At 47.2% G+C, this 18,614-nt stretch overlaps 1 protein-coding gene and 1 long non-coding RNA gene across 3 annotated transcripts in view; one reads left to right on the forward strand and one right to left on the reverse strand.

Moving 5' to 3' along the window:
* ZYX (zyxin) overlaps positions 1 to 6,597 on the reverse strand; it is a gene marked incomplete at its 5' end in the record, with an annotated part of 32,446 nt that extends 25,849 nt beyond the window's left edge. Inside the window, one exon of one of the 2 annotated variants that reach the window (XM_083718865.1) lies at positions 6,204 to 6,597. In XM_083718865.1, the coding sequence (XP_083574991.1) occupies positions 6,204 to 6,564 (361 nt within the window). The remainder of the gene's footprint in view (positions 1 to 6,203) is intronic. The other variant, XM_083718866.1, reaches the window with a different exon arrangement.
* Positions 5,208 to 8,267, forward strand: LOC310835356. Its single transcript, XR_014559593.1, has 2 exons — positions 5,208 to 5,684; positions 6,533 to 8,267. It is a non-coding gene; the product is annotated as an uncharacterized lncRNA (long non-coding RNA).
* The last annotated feature ends 10,347 nt before the right edge of the window (positions 8,268 to 18,614 follow it).

Below are 18,614 nucleotides of genomic sequence, written 5' to 3' on the forward strand. Positions count from 1 at the left end.
TCCAAGGTTCTTGCTGACTGAGCAATTCAGGTTTGCCAATGACACCCATCAACTTCCAATGGGCTTCAAAGCCTATCGCCGCCTGGTGGGGGTGTCCCAACATCATACAAGACCCTTCCTGACCTCCTCCAATGCAGTCCTTCTCTATAACCTGCCAGTTGAATCACTGAGATTCACAGTCATGATTCACAGAATTGCCAAGTTGGAAGGGCCACAAGCTTCATCTAGTGCAGGCATTGCCAAACTCGGCCCTCCAGATGTTTTTGGGACTACAATTCCCATCAGCCCTGACCACTGGTCCTGTTAGGTAGGGATGATGGGAGTTGTAGTCCCAAAACACCTGGAGGGCAGAGTTTGGGGATGCCTGATCTAGTGGTACAACCCACTGCAATGCAGGGATCTTTTGTCCAATGTGGGGCTCAAACTCACAACCCTGAAATTAAGAGTCTCGTGCTCTACCGACTGAGGTGTCCCAAGGCCCAACTGGCCTCCACTACAAGACATAGCTCAGTTGGTTAGAGCACGGTGCTGATAATACCAAGGTCCAATCCCTATTTGGGACAGCTGCATATTCCTACATTGCAGGGGGTTGGACTAGATGATCCTTGGGATTCTTCCAACTTTATGATTCTGTGAGAGTGAGTTCTATAAGTATTTCATGTCGCCAGGCCCAAGCTGTGGAACACACTTCCAGCAGACAGCGGACACCCTCCTTTCAGATTTTCAGGAGTCCCTTTGCAGCTGTTTAATTTGCTGGTCACTTTAATGACTGTCTCTATTGCTTCTAATTGTGCTTTACCCCCCCCCCTTTTAATACCCTCCCAAAAATATTTTATGATATGGGTGTGCCAATAATGTTATAAATAAACAAACACACTTGGTGCCCAACTCCCATCATCCCCAGTCAGGGCGGCCACTGCTCAGGGATGATGGGATTTGTAGTCCAACGACATCTGCAGGGCACCAAGTTGTGGGAAGGCAGAGCCAAGGCCTTGAACGACATCACTGAAAGCTTCCGCTTAGACAGAAGGCAGAATTTACTGATGAATCCATGGGCATCTTCTACATGTGGCAAGACTGGAACCAGCCTACTCTGTAGCCTGCCAAATCTCTCCAGCATAAAATCCCATCACAAAGAAATGCACCAAGAAAGTCCTGTTTCCCACACAGGACTTTCCCATTAGGCCTTCTGACTTTCCCAGCATTCGGCAGCTTCCTTGAGGCCAGTCCACCTCAATCTCAAGTGATTTTTTAAAAAATCCCTTTGCTGGTTTAAAGGCAAAATGTTTTGGTTCTCCTAAGAAGAGCACAACATGGTTTCGAAGGCAAGAGAGTCAGCTGCCCCATAGAGACACTGCATTGCATAGAACGGGCAGCTGTTCCCATCTCCTCAACCTCAGGACAAGGCAGTTTCCCCACTTGCTCTCAAGCAGCTGCCCTGCTCATCTTACTCTTTCTCTCCCTTGCTCGTGACCTCATTCCCAGCTCCAACTCAAGAGAAGTCAACACTCCTTCTTATGATTTGCAGCCAGTTCCCTAAGTGTCACTTGAAATGGAGTGTCCGCAGATGAAAAGGGAGCCGAACAGGGTTTCAAAGAATCCAGCTATGGGAGCCATTGAGAAACACTTGGACACAACTCAAGACGTGTGTATCGCATATCAGAAACCAAAAGGGAGAGCTATGAGATGCAGGCAACACACCCACTGTTCACATGAACAGGAAAGACTGGGGCATGCCCCAACGAGTTTTCAAGTTTGCCCAGAGGGAAGAAGATGTTCCTGGACTCCAGGACAGCTCTGGCACTACCTCATCTTGCAGTTATTTGAGAGGGATTGGGGTGTAAAGCAGCCAAGCTGTTGCCAATAAGCAGAGATGGCCCTGGCAATGTTCTTGGGACGACAGCCTAGTGCCTTCCAGATGCTGGCTGGACTCCAACTCCCATCAGCCCCAGTAGGCACGGCCAGTGATCAGGGATGATGGGAACTGTAATCTAACAGGATCTAGAGGGCACCAGGTTGGGGAAGGCTGCTTTAGAGAGAGAATCATTCTTAAGCAGCCTATATTCAAGAAACATTTATTCCTATGGCCATGTTCTCCCGCTTCCCAAAGATGCAAGTGAAACCCTCTAGATTTCTGCATTAGAGGCCAATGGCAGCTGCAAAGAGCAGAGCTTTCTTAGTGGTGGCACCTTCCTTAGAGAATTCTATTCACAGAGAACCACACCATTGTGAGAATTTGAGGACCAGTTAAAACAGGTGTTCCTGTTGGCCCATTGTAAAGGGAATACCTGTTTGTAGGTGTACGTGTAGTATTTAACGTGAAATGTCAGATTGCTTTTATAGCTCTTATGTGTAAGTCACCCTGAGAGCCTCTGAAAGGAAAGCATATACAGCGATACCTCGGGTTAAGTATTTAATTTGTTCCGGAGGTCTGTCCTTAACCTGAAACTGTTCTTAACCTGAAGCACCACTTTAGCTAACGGGGCCTCCTGCTGCCGCCGCACCGCTGCAACACGATTTCTGTTCTCATCCTGAAGCAGAGTTCTTAACCTGAAGCACTATTTCTGGGTTAGCAGAGTCAGTGTGTAACCTGAAGCGTATGTAACCTGAGGTATCACTGTATGTTGTTTATTGTCAGTGGTGGTCACTAGGAGCTGCTGGAAACGTTAAAACACATTTTAAATAAAACACTCATGATATGTTCACAATCCAAGTATTTCTGCCTGGGGGGCAAGAAGTCTGATAATATTGCCCACCACAGTTTCTGCCAGTTAACTATAATCTCATTGTGCATTTCTTTTTTAATTATTATTAAATCTTTCTTAGTTTACAAAAATACGTGCACTCTTTTTTTCAAGTTGTGTTTTCTACAGATCAGTTTCATCGGTAGCGAGACATTAGTGTTGCACGCAGTTATCACAGTGCATCTCTTGACGATTTAGGTACGCAGTCAAATCAACTGGCACCACCCACTGAACCTTCGGCAATTAAATAGCCAACGGGAAAACAACAGTTAGGAACTGTAGGGCTGCATCCCTGTAGGATAAGGAACAATTTTAGCAAATAAAAGGTAAAGGTAAAGGTACCCCTGCCCGTACGGGCCAGTCTTGACAGACTCTGGGGTTGTGCGCCCATCTCACTCAAGAGGCCAGGGGCCAGCGCTGTCCGGAGACACTTCCGGGTCACGTGGCCAGCGTGACATCGCTGCTCTGGCGAGCCAGAGCCACACACGGAAACACCGTTTACATTCCCGCTGGTAAGCGGTCCCTATTTATCTACTTGCACCCGGAGGTGCTTTCGAACTGCTAGGTTGGCAGGCGCTGGGACCGAGCAGCGGGAGCGCACCCCGCCGCAGGGATTCGAACCGCCGACCTTTCGATCGGCAAGTCCTAGGCGCTGAGGCTTTAACCCACAGCGCCACCTGCGTCCCTTTTTAGCAAATAAGCTGTTGCCTATTAAGTGTGAAATCTCCTGCAGAAACTTTTTCAGGACTATGCAATCAGTGGCATGATGGACGAGCCCTGTTAAATACAAATTATGATATAATCTGGCTATTGTAGGCCTCTCAATAAAGGGATTAACACCAGGCTTGTGTGAGCTGGTGCAGAGTGAATTCTGACAAAGGGGAGGAACATTGACCGGGAGCCAGTTTATACACTGAGCAGAAACAAACGGTGAAGTTTTTCATGGGCTGCACCATTTCAGGCAGTGGGTGAAGAATGAATGTTCTTTGATGGCAGCGCTCTGAGCCTAGAAAAACAGCTGTGCTCAGCCTAGCCTTCCCTTCTGTGCTAGCTGTCTAAGTGCAGGAGGGTTTTCTTAGGAGGAATTCAGAAATGCCATCGTACTACCTGCAGTGCGTTAAGTTTCACAGTCCTGCAAAAAGCTTTATCGCTTGGTTTTGCTGACTGTATATAATGGCCATATAGATATTTTGGCTTCTGCCATTCCCAATCAGGCTCTGGAAATGCACAAGAAATGTCTGCCTTGCCCTTCATCATAAGATCTCAGATCCTGCCTTGAGCAGGGTTGGAGTACAGAACACCAAGTTCTCTTCTAATTTCTATAAGCCCATAAACCACAAATAATGGCTTGTGTGTTGTGCTACGATTGGTGGGTCACAGGTTAGGCAGGTATGTGTGTGTATGTGCCATCATATAGTTTAGTCACTAGGTGGCACTGGGCTTAATTAAAGCATCTGGGTGGAGTCAGGAGTTTCCTGTTCGGCTCTTATTTTAAGACATAGTAAACGTTGTGGTCTAGCAGCTTGGCTGGTGTGTCTCAAATAATAGCAGGCCTACACTAGAATCAGATTATGAACTGCACAGGTTTGTGCATTCATCAAACCCTAAAGAGACGCAGCCCACACACATCCTGAATTTAGCAGGTCTGTTTAACACGGCCCAGCATTTTAGCATTTGAGGCATAAAGGCAGCTCATGAACTATGGCCAGCAGGGAAGTGAAACTAGCTAGTTGTAGCACCGTTAAAAGTCAGCCCGCAACATCTCTCCCAACCCTAGACCACACCCCTTTCTGTTATTGCATACTGATTGTTCTGAAGGAAAACCCACTGCGTATCATTTCTGTGTCTGCCCAGTGAAAAGGTTGACATGATCTTCCACTGATGTAGAAAATATCTGTTGTTTAGTCATGTCCGACTCTTCGTGACCCCATGGACCAGAGCATGCCAGGCACTCCTGTCTTCTACTGCCTCCCGCAGTTTGGTCAAACTCATGTTCGTAGCTTCGAGAACACTGTCCAACCATCTCACACACATATATATGGAGAGTCATACCAGAACTTTGAGAAATTAACGCAGCAAACTCTCAGTTCTGTTTTCCAAAGGCTGTGATGGCTGCTCAAAATAACTTCAGTTCCCTCCTTCTCCCATAATGTGCAAACTCACTGGTTGAGCTTTTAAACCGGTAATGTTGTCCAGGATCACCCCAAGGCAAGAGTCCCTTTTGCTGGATCAAACCAAGTTTCCTCCAGCGTCCTCTCTGAAGCAGGGGCCGCTGAATTAAGTTCTGTAGGGCATGAATAAATGCACCAGCCTTCTCCTGTGGGCTGTGCACACCATTTGGCATTTAAAGGTAGACTGCTTCTGAACAGAGAGGTTCTCCAGTGCTAGCTTGGCAAACACCCAACCAGCTCACAAACAGGATGCAAGATTCCTGCTATACCATTCTTTCCCTCCCCCCCCCCACCACACGCCTGCAACGATCCACTGTTTCTAGGGATCTCAGCGCTTCTTCTTTTCAGCTTTGTGATCAAAAAGCAGTAAAAAGTACTTTCTTGTGTAGACCGCAATAAGCTGGCGAATGCGCGTGTATAGAAGTAACAGTGCGGCCTATGCTCAGTCTAATACAAGCGGCTGACACGTCCACACCCCCTTTTCTTTGCTAAAAGTAGGGGGAAAGTCTGGCCGAAAAGAAGTGGACTTGATCCAGCCAGCCAGACCCCCTGTAAAGGGCGCGGACATATCGCACCAGTTGCGTCGCCCCCTCCCCGCTGCCGAACCTGGCGGATTCTTCCCGCTACTTCGACTCAAACATCTGGAAAAATGCTCCGGGCCGCGGCGGGCGCACACCCCTTCCTGCAGCTCCAAAGCAACTCCCAGGCCGCTTCTCCGCTTTCAGCCGCTGCCAACCCTTTAACAAGAGAAAGGAGGAGACTGCCGGAGGTATTTCCCTTCAGGAGGGGAGGGGGGCTCACCAGAGAGACCGGACGGCAACGGCGCGGCGCGCCTCGTCACGGTTTCCCCCGAGGAGGAGGAGGAGGAGGGGCGCTTGGCAATCCTGCAAATCTCTCGCCCACGGGAGCGTTACCACCCTATCGCGATCCTAGACTTCCTCGAGAGTAAACCCCCCCCGCCCCCGCGATCCAGGGCACTTCCGAGGAAACGCGCCCCTAGTTTCTCGCTCTTTTCCCAAATGCCTCCGGCGCTGCAACTTTACGCGCGCGTAAACTTTTACGCGCACTCAGCCAAGCCCCGCGTTGCAACGGGGATGTGCGCAAAAGTGGCCCGCACGAGAATCCATCCGGCCCGCCTGCGCCTCCGAGGAGGTAGGGGCACCTAGCCCTCCCTTCGAGCACGAGGCACACGTTTTAAAAGCTCTTAAAACCACAGTAGAGTTTCCGGGGGGGGGTGAGGAGGTGGAGGGAAGCCCGGAAGGTTTCTCCAAGGAGAAGGCAGCCTTACCTAGAGGGCAATGGTCTGGTCCCAGCAGGAGCGGCGGCGGCGGGTGGCGCAGCTTTAGGGCGCAGAGAAAGGGAGCTGCTGTGGGATCCCCGGGGGACCTGAACGAGGACTGTGCGCCCTGCTGCTGCAGCTGAGGATCGCAGCCTCTCCTCGCGACTCCTCCCCACGGCCAGGAGGGTTGTGCTCGCCTGGCCCGCGCGCAACTTTCTGAAGCTGCCTTGGCCAAGAAGGGGTGTTGAAGAAGCTCGGAGGGGGCGGAGGAAAAAGGAGCTGCTGTAGCCCCGACACTTCCGAGCTGATCGCAACTTTTTCTTTTCTTTTTTTTTAAGGGAGCCTCGCTCTGCCCAAGCTGTTTGACCATAAAAGGAGAGAGGCTGCTCGGAGCGAACAGCTGAGCTCACTCATCGGGGAATGTGGCAAGGAGGGGAGGCTGCCGGCGACCACGCAGAAAAGGAGGAGGGGGCTTCCTCTCCTCCCAAAAGGCTGCAGCCCCTCGATGCGTCCGAGCCTGGGCATGTTTTTGCTCTGTGGGGCCCGGCGGCCCGATGCGGTGTGGGGGCCGCCTCCTAAGACTAACCGCGTGCGCAACGCCCTCCCCTCCTTGGGCTTCCTCGGAAGTAAGCGGCGCCCGCCTCCCCGAGTTCACTAGCCCCCAGTAAAGTGGCCATAGGCCTGGTGTTCTGCTCGATCCCCCAATGAGGATCTGTTGAGTGTTTTTCCCAGTAGGTGAAAGTTCGCCACGTTAGCGCCCCAAGCCTAAAAAACTGCTGAGAAGGAAGCCTCGAGACGAGAGTTCAGTAGTTTAAGGATGCGTTAAGATTGCAGTCCGGAATGAATGGGAAAGGCGGCAGCACACAGGTTAATGCATCTCCGTTTCTCTGGCCAGCCTTTAGGTGCTTCATTCCTCCCCCAGCCCTTTTCGTGGCCCCTGCCCCCCCCCCCACGGCCCTCAGCTCCAGGCCCTGGTGAGGTTTATGGTTTCCTTCATACTTTTGCTGATCTCTTCCCCTCACCCCTTCTCCAAAACCACCTTGACTCTGGGTGTGTTTTTTCCCCCCTTAATGCACATCTTGAGTTCGCCTCCTGCAGCCTCACTCCCCTTCTCCCTCTAGGAATGACTTCATTTCCTTTGGAGGCGCGCGCCCCCCTCCAAAAAGCTGTTCTTGATGAGTCAGGGTCTGCCTTGGCTTCTCCTCCAACCACCCACCCACCCACTCCCTCCCCTCCCTGCCCCAACCAGCTGCAAGGCTAGCATCTGACTCAGAATTTCCTCTTAGAAAACTGTGAGGAAGTTTGTTCTTTCCACATACAAAAAACCCAGTGTTATCATGACCCAACATGGGGTTTTTTTGTTTGTTTGTTTGTGTGTGTGTGTGTTCTTCTTGTCCTCTCTAGCCTGGAGTGCGAGTTCAGGGTACAATAGGAACTCCCTTCCTAACTTGAATGGCGCCATTCAGAAGCATCAGGAATGATGGAGGTCTCCTGACATAAGGGCCACAAAGGGGGGTGGGGTGGGAGGGATACAGTTCTCCGAATATATCTGTGGTGTTTCTCCGTCCTGGACTGCAGCCCACAAGACGTCGTCTCTTTCCCATTCCCTATTTGTGGTTTGCCTCTGGGACCCCCTTAGGTCATTCATTTTTTCCCCTGCGAAGAATTCACCTATGCAATGCTGTCTCTTTAATTTTAGCTGATGGAGTCTGTGAGGTCTGCATTTCTATACAGTGGTACCTCGGGTTAGGTACTTAATTCATTCCAGAGGTCCGTTCTTAACCTGAAAATGTTCTTAACCTGAAGCACCACTTTAGCTAATGGGGCCTCCTGCTGCAGCACAATTTCTGTTCTCATCCTGAAGCAAAGTTCTTAACCCAAGGTACTATTTCTGGGTTAGCAGAGTCTGTAACCTGAAGCGTATGTAACCCGAGGTACCACTGTACAACCTTGTCTGTCTTGCACGATTCAGGTGACTGAGAAATCCTGTTCCTAGCTTGTGCTGGAGATACACCACTGCTATGCAAGAGAAATAAAATATAATAAAATAAATAAAGTTACAGTGTATACACAAATTAAAGACTTCTATGTGATTTACAAAAGGCAAAAGACTCCCAATGCCTGCTCAGTGAGGGAGGGGAAATGCAACACCAAGAAAATATATAGAAATGGGGAAATAACCAACACACCCAGCCCAGACTGCCTCTGTGTCAACATGTCGTGTGGACACAGTGGCAGCCAGTGAACTGAGTAATAGGAACGCGTCCTCAGAATTGCCACAACATGCAGAAATCCTCATGCTCCCACCGGCACAGCTAGTAAGTGATTTGGCTCAAATCCCTTGACGCCAATCCCTGCCATTTTTGAGCACAACATCTAAAGGGGAGCCCGTACAACATGGCACCCACGTGGCTTCCAGGGCAAGAGGAAGCCAGTCCTCCTGGGACAAGGGTTCAAAAGCCACTTGGGAGTGGGAAAGACAGTCATGGCAAGCTGCCCAATGAAGTGGGGGGGGGGCAAGAGAGGCTAGGAGAGCGGCCTACCAGCACACATGGACCACATGGACTTCCAGTGGCCTGCTGCCTGGGGCTGGGAAGCAGGACTTGGAAGCCTCCACCGGGGAAAGGGAAGAAATGCCCCCTATTAAATGCCTTACAAAGAACAGTCCCATCATGGGCAAAAGAAGTTGATCTCCTCCTGGGGCTTGGATAGGCACCGCAAGCCCCACTCGGGCACAGCAGCACACAGAGATCAAAACACACCCTGAGGATCTTCTGCAGGGGTTGCGAAAGAATCTCTAGGTGGGTGGAACAGCTTATGTTTCACAGCAGCCATAGCCAATGTGGTCCCTTCTAGATGTTGTGGGCTGCAACTCTCATAATCTCTGACCACTGGCCAATGGTTTGAAGGTCAGTGGTTTGAATCCCTGCGACAGGGTGAGCTCCCATTGCTCGGTCCCTGCTCCTGCCAACCTAGCAGTTCGAAATCACGTCAAAGTGCAAGTAGATAAATAGGTACTGTTCCGGCAGGAAAGTAAACGCCATTTCCGTGTGCTGCTCTAGTTCGCCAGAAGCGGCTTGTCATGCTGGCCACGTGACCCATGTGTACGCTGGCTCCCTTGGCCAATAAAGCAAGATGAACGCCGCAACCCCAGAGTTGGGCACGACAGGACCTAATGATCAGGGGTCCCTTTACTTTTACCTTTAGGGTATTGATTATGTGAAGGATATTGATTATGTGAATTATTATACAAGCTGCAGAGGAATTCATGGGCTAGCCTATGTAAACTGACCTGGCCAAGCTCGGGTCATTAAGAAACAATACAGGGCCACTGAGCACCAATGGCAGTGCAAGAGAACTGCCCCCCCACCCCACCCCCGTCCTGAGATGTGAACAAAGACTGGGGGGTTGGATGTTTGCTAGGGTAACTGAGTGTGAGGTGACAGGAAAAGAGAGTATTGAGCAAGAGTTGCTGGGAAGAAGAAGGACTGGGATCCATCATGGGCAGGCTGGCTGAAGGCTGGCTGGGAGAGATGTCTTGGATTCCAGCACTGAACTGCTGGGGAAAACAAGCCCCTCTTGAGATGACCATGCTGTAAGATCTGGACTCCATGGAGACTGAAAGTGGAAATGTGTGTAATTAAACCATATTTCTTAAAGCTACAACAGCCTCCGTTGTGTCTCAATTCTCCAAAGGAGCACAGACTCTGGTTGAGGGCCAAGACCTCTGGAATCATGTGCAACAGCTTGGCAGGGATATCAGTATCAAACTAGAGCAGAATAAAGTGTGTCCTTCCCCTTCCCTTGTTTACTTCTCTGCATACTCCTCCCAGGAACCCTCAGCGCTTGGGAACGGAATTTGGTGCTGGATGTTTGTGTCTGGAGCCCAAAGCGAGGTGCCTATTAGGGTTCTAGGCAGCAGAGGGTTAGCAATGTGCTCAGGTATGTTCTGAGGCCTTTCTGTTTCATGCAAAGTCCTTTCTCCATAGTGTCCCTTCTCCACAGCCTCCTCACCCCATGAGCTCTGAGTGTGTGCAACCTGAGAGATGCCAGAGAGATATGCAGCTTTATGCCAGTACTATACCAACTGCACTGGCTCCCAGTGGAGTACAGGAGCAGGTTTAAGGTGCTGGTTTTAACCTTTAAAGCCCTATACAGCCTAGGACCCTCGTACCTATAGGGCCACCTCTCCTGGTAGGTCCCATGGAGGACCTTACGGTTTTCAAACAAAAACATCTTGGAGGTCCCGGGCCACGGAGAGGTTAGGCTGGCCTCAACCAGAGCCAGGGCTTTTTCGGCTGTGGCTCCAATCTGGTGGAACGCTCTGTCACAAGAGACTAGGGCCCTGCAGGACGTGACATCTTTCCACAGGGCCTGCAAGACAGAGCTGTTCCACCAGGCCTTTGGCCAGGGCACAACCTCACCCCCTGCTTTGGCAATCCTCACAGAGCCCAATGGTTGCCATTAATCTGATTTGAACTGATTTTATAATGAAATGATTTTAGAATGTTGTGTCATTTTACTGTTGTTAGCCGCTCTGAGCCCAGCTTCGGGGCTGGGGAGGGCGGGATATAAATAATTTTATTATTATTATGTGCTCTATCATCTAAGTTCTGCCCTCTTTGTATGGGGTCTATAGTGGTGTGCTGCAAGTGGGTGTTGTGTCATATCTTATGCTCTGTGGTGATGACATGAGTCAGTTGTGGGGCTTCCTCTTCTTTTAATCCCCTTTCTGTTGAAATCAATGGGAGAGAAATTTGTTGTGCTAGGACTGGGGTTGAATTAGTAGCAGAGGTGCTGACTGAAGGGGTATCGGATGTGGCATAAATGTGCTCCTCCCTTGGTCTTCCCACCTGCAACTCGGCCCTGTCTGTGCTGTTCCACCAGCGTACTGTATTTCTTATGGCGACCGACAAACCTTGCGTTCTGTCAGCAAAGCGCCATGTCTGCTGTCTCCTAAAGCGCCTTAGCCATTAGTGAAGGATCGCAAACCATGCTTTGCAGCATACCACCTCCCCAGTTAAGGTCAGCTGCCGTAGTGTAATGGCAAACAGTTCTGAATAAAAGTGGAATTCTTTACACCACGAGTGGGTAGCCAAGGTAGTGCCCTCCCTATGTTTTGGACTACAACTCCCATCATCCCTGCCTATTGGCCATGCTGACTGAGGCTGGTGGGAGTTGTAGTCCACCATTGTCTGACAGGCACCACATTGGCTATCACTGCAATGCACACTACCCTGCACAGCAATAATTCCCAAATTATGTGTTACAGCATATGCCTGTATTTCCCCCCTTTTTATTTTGACAAAGTAATAATAATAAATAAGAATAAAAATGTGCGCCCCACCACCGAGACCATTCCATTGTAACTATCCAACCTCCCAGAATTTCAACACCTCTTTGACCACTTTCTGTTTTAACAGTACAAATTCTGCAAATACCTTCCATATCTCCTCAAAATAATTTCTCCTGCGTATTCCCCGTCTTGCCTTAATGGCACACTCTAATTCATCATGAATAGCTATATCCCACACCTCTTTATACTATTCTTCCATTTTATATTCTCCTTGTCCCTTCCACTTCCTAGCTATCGTAATTCATGCAGCTGTCAAAAAAATTGTGAGCAAGTCCTTCATAGCCTGCGAACCTTCCACCCCATCGTAAATTGAGAATAATGCTACCTCTGGACTTTTGGTCATCTTTAACGCAGTGGTTTCTGTTATCTCCTTAAACACCCTTTGCCAGAAAAATTGTACATATTTACACCCCCACCACATGTGAACATAATTCCCAGTTTCCTGGCATCCCCTCCAACACTGTATAGTCCTTGTTTATTTGATTTAATCTGACTGGTGTTAAATACCATCTCCAAACTAATTTATAATAATTTTCTTTTAGTCTTATAGACAACATTTTCAATGTACAATTCTCCCATATTTTCCCATGCCTGTATTTCAAGAGAATGACTGGTGCATTGCAATAAACAAATAAGCTCTCCAAAATACCCACTTTCAAAGGACTGTGCCCATTGTAAAAGGTAAAGGTAAAGGACCCCTGACAGTTAAGTCCTGTTGCAGACGATTCTGGGGTTGCCGCGCTCATCTCGCTTTACAGGCTGAGGGAGCTGGTGTTTGTCCGCAGACAGTTTTTCCTGGTCATGTGGCCAGCATTACTAAGTTGCTTCTGGCGCAACAGAACATCAAAACCAGAGCAGCGTGAGGAAACGCCGTTTAACTTCCCGCCGGAGTGGTACCTATTTATCTACTTGCACTTTTTGGCATGCTTCCGAATTGCTAGCTTGGCAGGAGCTGGGACTGAGCAACGGGAGTTCACCCCGTTGCAGCATAATTCTCAGCGTAATTCACTGTTCTGGGGTCACCTTTTCACAGTCAACCTCTCCTAGTGATGGCTCTGCAAGTTACCACGGCATGGTTCAACATTCTTGATGGAAAAACACAGTAGAATGACTCATTCTCAGAGGAAGTGGCAGATAGTACGTTTCTACATGAGTTACTATACTCCTCTGTGGGCTGGTAGTTCCTGCTGCTGCGAAATTAAAAAAAAGTAAACATTTCCGACTGTTAAGATGGAAGTGTGCTTTCGTTTTTATGTCAGAAATCTGAAACTGAAATCTTCCACAGGGATCAAAAACCTGAGAAATACTGCCCCATAGATTGTGGTATTTCTAATTACAGTGCAACAAAATATGTAAGAGGCAAAAAAATAATAATTTAGGAACGCAAACAGCTTTAGATCTTAATGAGAAAATTATCCTAGAGAACAGTTAGTTTATCACCAGTAGGCAAACATTTATCTCAACACGACCACTCCCTTTCTGATACCTTGTCTCCTGCCCTGATCTAGACAACACCGGAAAGGGTGTGTTCCAAGGAACTAAAAGACTTTAAACTCTTGTTACTGGCATGAGACAACTGGTTTAAAAGATACCATTCCGCTTCTGAAGTCATTGTAATAGTTTGTAGCCCCCTGCTGGTCAATGTATTTTGTACAGTATCTGAAATGTCTGATTGGCACCCACACTAGTTATGGCATTTGTTTGCTTACCTGATTTGCCTTCCTGTACAGTTGCTGCGAAGCTGAGGGAAAGGACGCAATGAGGTGTGTCCAACCATTTTCCTCCCATGCTTACCCTATATATGCCGACTTGACTGCTTCAGTCAAGCTATACTCCTTCAGACCTTACACTTTCAAAAGTGCTATATAGTTTGTGTTCTGCGTTTGCTAAAAATCAGTCTGCTAGTCTTTTAGCGTGCTCTGGAATCCCTCACCTTCACTGTTCTGCTTTCGACACCTGCTAATATTTTGTTTTGTTTACGCAAGCCTACCCAGACATATAATTTACTTATGTCTACTTGTTTTTAAATTATGATTTTATCTATATTTATGATAACCTTATTATGTCTACAGTGGTACCTCAGGTTAAGTACTTAATTCCTTCCGGAGCTCCGTACTTAACCTGAAACTGTTCTTAACCTGAAGCACCACTTTAGCTAATGGGGCCTCCCGCTGCTGCCGCGCCGCCGGAGGACGATTTCTGTTCTCATCCTGAAGCAAAGTTCTTAACCTGAAGCACTATTTCTGGGTTAGCGGAGTCTGTAACCTGAAGCGTATGTAACCCGAGGTACCACTGTACTTGCTTTTTAAAGTTCCTTGATCTTGTCAGTATTTTTTAAAAATAAATATTTTACACAATTTTTTTAATATTAAGGGGTCTGGTCTATAAATTCTCTTAAATATAAAAATAAAATGCTATTTTCGTGATGCAATTCCTACCTCCCCTGAGTGCTATTAGCTGGCACCTTCACCTTTTGAGGGGCATGCACAAAAAGGTATTTCTGTATCTGTGTGTGCATCTTCAAAATGTATTTTTCACAGAAAGTGCACAGAGCAAATGTTATCAGCCCCTGGCTATCATGCTTCAGTATGGGCAAATGGAGATTTTGGGGGCAGAAGGCAGCAACATCCATTTACATTTGGTGATTTTAAAAAATTATACAGAGCTCTTGTGCAAAACTGATATTTAGCTATACTTACATGCCGGTAAAGAGGTCTTGCACAAGACTTCTATGGGTTTTTTTTGTACTTCAGGTCTCATTCACACTTTCGCTTGCCCCAAATTTTGTTCTGATTGTATACCAATTAATTCCCCCCCCCCCCCCCGGTATGAGAGCTTTTCTTGCTGTCCTGCAGTTGTGCCTTGGGAAAATCCAGTCTTACCTGCTGAATCAGAAGCTTGGTAAGCAAAGTCTCTCTTTGGATTTTCCGTGCATGGAAATTTCCAATTCAGTAGGTAGAATCCAATTTTTGCAAGGCGCAGCCGCAGAGAAGCTCTTAGACCTGGAGGAATTAATCAGTACACAACACAAGCAAAATACAGGTCAAGCAAAAGTATAGATGAGCCCTCAGTTACAATCTCCAAGGTAACTCCCCATGCATGTTGAGGTCTTGAGAGAATAGTCCTTCTGAACAAAATTCAAACATACTCTCAGCAGTTGGAGAAAACAAGTACAATATGCTCCTGGAAACAAAATGGCCAGATCGCGCTCAGGTGAGGAGCAAGAGGAAGCAGGGTGACAATAGGGACCACCCGCCAAAACATTGTTTGTGACTAACTGCCCACCTCGAAAAAGTGTGTTAACAGGCTTTTACATCAGCAGTGACTGCGGATGTATAGTCCGTTGTTTTTACTTAATGGGTTTTTCACAGGAAGAAGTAACCTGGATTAACTAAAAAATAATAAGTACGGGCTGGCATTTTGATTTTCCATTCTGACTGATGAAGATTTATGTGTAACTCAAAAGCCTTCTTTCCTCTGCATCAATAAAGCATTGTTCTGTCTTGTTACCTATTTTGTGTCTTTTTGGAACTTGTCTTCAAATGTTAGACAGAGCTACAAAGTGGATAGCCATGAGCCATGAATTCGTTTTTGTCCGTCCCACAAAGCTACCTGTGAAACGGACAATTTCCCCTCTTGCTTTGCTTACACTGAGGTCCACCTCCGAGGGCCTTCTGGCAGTTCCCTCACTGCGAGAAGTGAGGTTACAGGGAACCAGGCAGGGGGCCTTCTCGGTAGTGGTGCCAGCCCTGTGGAACGCCCTCCCATCAGATGTCAAGGAAATAAATAACTATCTGACTTTTAGAAGATGTCTGAAAACAGCCCTGTTTAGGGAAGTTTTTAATGTTTGCTCTTTTATCGTGTTTTTAATATTCTGTTGGGGGCCGCCCAGAGTGGCTAGGGAAACCCAGCCAGATGGACGGGGTATAAATACTGTATTTTTCCGTGTATAAGACTGCATTTCCCCCCAATTTTTTAAAGTTTAAAATTGGAGGTCGTCTTATACATGGAATGTTGCATTTAATTATTTTTTAATTTGGGGCTCAAAAAATAGGGGTCATCTTATACATGGGGGCATTTTACACATGGAAAAATGTGGTTATAAATTATTATTATTATTATTATTATTATTATTATTATGCGTCAGAGAGGACTTTTCTCCAGCCACTGTGGAACTAGTTCTCCAGACTGGCATGAAAACATGGTTTCCTGTGTTATTTATTTCCTTAAACTAGATTCACTGAGCTTGCTCTGCAACTGATCTGCAAGGCTAAATTAACACAGAATAAGCTTGTTCAGCAGGGGTGGTGAATACATCCTTAGAGGACAGAAATTTGTATGTCTCATCTGATTCAGCCACACATTCGTGTGAGAACATTGCGCTGAAGAATGAATGGTAACTGACCTCTAAGGACTTGGTGGAGTCCACCTTAGCTACAGAATAGTTGATTCAAGAAACCAGCATTAACTTCAAATCAGTGTCTGCGTGATCAGGCTGGTGTACAATTTAGTTGTAATATGAGCTATGCTCAACTATCCCGGAACGGACATTGTACAAATAATCAGGTACTGCTTCATCTCCACTGCGTGAAACTTTCAGCCCTGGCTGGATGTGTTCCTGGAGGTTTCATAGCATGATGTCATGCTTTTAGATTTCATGCATTCCTGGGGAATCTGTAGTCTCGTTGGTTTTGGAAAAACAAAGACACAAAGAGAACTAACAAAGAGCCAATAACACCAGTGATTCCTGGAACAAGTCTCTGTGATGTCCCTCCTTTCCCCCGCCCTGGTTATTTGCAGCGCAAATATGTCCTGGAAAGATGTCTACCATTCTTGGGAGACTTCAGAACAGTAGAAAAAGGAATTCTCCACCTTTCAGAATCAAAGGGATTAGATTATAATGAAGTAGTTAATGGGATAGTGGAGAGATACACTTGGCCTTGGTGACTTAAGTCACATTAGTCTGCACAGCACGACATGCAGCAGCTGTGGTCAGGAGCAGTTTCCTTGTAAGCAGCATACCAGGGGCTTCCAGACCGTTGCTGTTTTGGACAGGATTCTGTCACGTAACTAGCAAATTCAAGTTGCGCAACGGCGGTTCATTGGAAGGTCTTGTGCAACAAGCCAGCTTCCCCCAAAGATCAGATTTTTTTGTGCTAAGTAAAATGACTTGAAAGCGTACTGGGAATCATAGGAAAACTCTTGCTTTGGCACAACTGTCACCCGGCTTCTCCCTCAAACAAATCAGAGGGTGTTATGTACTGAGTTGAATAGGATCCAAAAGGCAGCAGTCTGATTGGTCCTAGAACAATAGGATTCAGAATGCAGCAGTCTGATTGGTCCTAGAACAATAGGATTCAGAATCCAGCAGTCGGATTGGTCCACAGGAGCCACCCAATCCAGCTCCAGGTGGAAGTGAATCCACAACCTGATTGGCCTATAGGAGAATCCCAGAATTAGCCAATCACATGCAGCCCATTGTGTAAATAATGTATATAGAGCAGATACTTTGGGGAAGCTTCCATTCCTCCTCACCACTATGAGCTGAATGAAGAGCATGAAATCCTCTCTTGACTCCGAGTATATTTCAGAGTGGATGTTCATTAAATAGCAAACATATACTCTCCCTGCAAGCCAATCAGGATAAAGGCTCATTATACAGGCTCCCTGGAAGTGCCCTAACTTATGCAAAAACACATAAAGCTTAACAAATATTAAACTCAAACAAAACACACAAAGCAACCTCAAAACTTTAAAAGTAGACAGTTTAAAACAGTTGCAGAATCTAAAGGCTGAAAATGCAGCAGAGTTAAGGCTCCTCCCCGTGGAAGGTTTATCACTAATGGGTCATTTCAGACCTTCCACAAATCCCTGTTTCAGTCACCGATTTTCATTGTCATTGTGCTGCTTGGTGTCCACATCAGGGGACAGAGCTTGGTGGCATATGCATCTGGAGGTGCCAGGTATATGAGTATTTCTACACCTGTGTCTGCACATCTTTTTCTTTTTAACATTTTGCAATTGGCAAAATGGAGGCTCGGGCATTTTTCGAGGTGGCTGAGCAATATCCATGCCTGTTTGGGTTTTTAACAGAAGTCAAACATGGAAGTCTTGAACAATAGTGATATCTGTGTAAAACTCACACAAGAGTGATAAAAAGGCCTTGCGCAAGACATGGGTGGCGCTGTGGTCCAATCCACAGAGCCTAGGGCTTGCCGATCAGAAGGTTGGCGGTTCGAATCCCTGTGACGGGGTGAGCTCCCGTTGCTCGGTCCCTGCTCCTGCCAACCTAGCAGTTCGAAAGAATGTCAAAGTGCAAGTAGATAAATAGGTACTGCTCCGGCGGAAAGGTAAACAGTGTTTCTGTGCACTGCTCTGGTTTGCCAGAAGCGGCTTAGTCATGCTGGCCATATGACCATGAAGCTGTCTGTGGACAAACGCTGGCTCCCTCGGTCTGTAGAGTGAGATGAGCACACAACCCCAGAGTCATCCGAAAGGGGACCTAACGGTCAGGGGTACCTTTACCTTAAACACGGATGTCTTAAACAAGAGTGATATTTGTGTAAAACACACGTAAGAGTGATAAAGAGGCCTTGCACAAGACCTCTGTATTATTTATTTATTTTAAACCAACCCAATGTATGCACTATGGTTACAAACTCTGAGGCAATTCCCCATTTGTGTTTTGTGGTGAATGTGAAAGAAGAGGTCCTCAAGCTTTGGCTGTTGAAATTCAAACATGCCTTCAGCCTGTCGTGATTGGTGGAAATAGGCATTTGGGCTGTCTGAAACAAAATGGCTGGGTTGTGCTCTGGTGAGGAGCAGACAGGAGTTGGGGTGTGTGGCATGTCCCCTGAAACATCACCTTTGGTGGACATGCCCAAGGATTAAGGCTTTCTGGGAGATGATTTATAACGAAATGAAAAAGATATTTAAATATACTTTCTTGAAAAAACCAGAGGCCTTTCTCCTGGGCATGGTCGGCCAATTGGTGCCAAAGAAGGATAGAACTTTCTTTATGTATGCAACAACAGCAGCAAGAATACTTATCGCGAAGTATTGGA

The sequence above is a fragment of the Podarcis gaigeae genome (genome assembly GCF_964106915.1).
Source record: "Podarcis gaigeae genome assembly, chromosome: 17".
NCBI classification, from domain to species: domain Eukaryota; kingdom Metazoa; phylum Chordata; class Lepidosauria; order Squamata; family Lacertidae; genus Podarcis; species Podarcis gaigeae.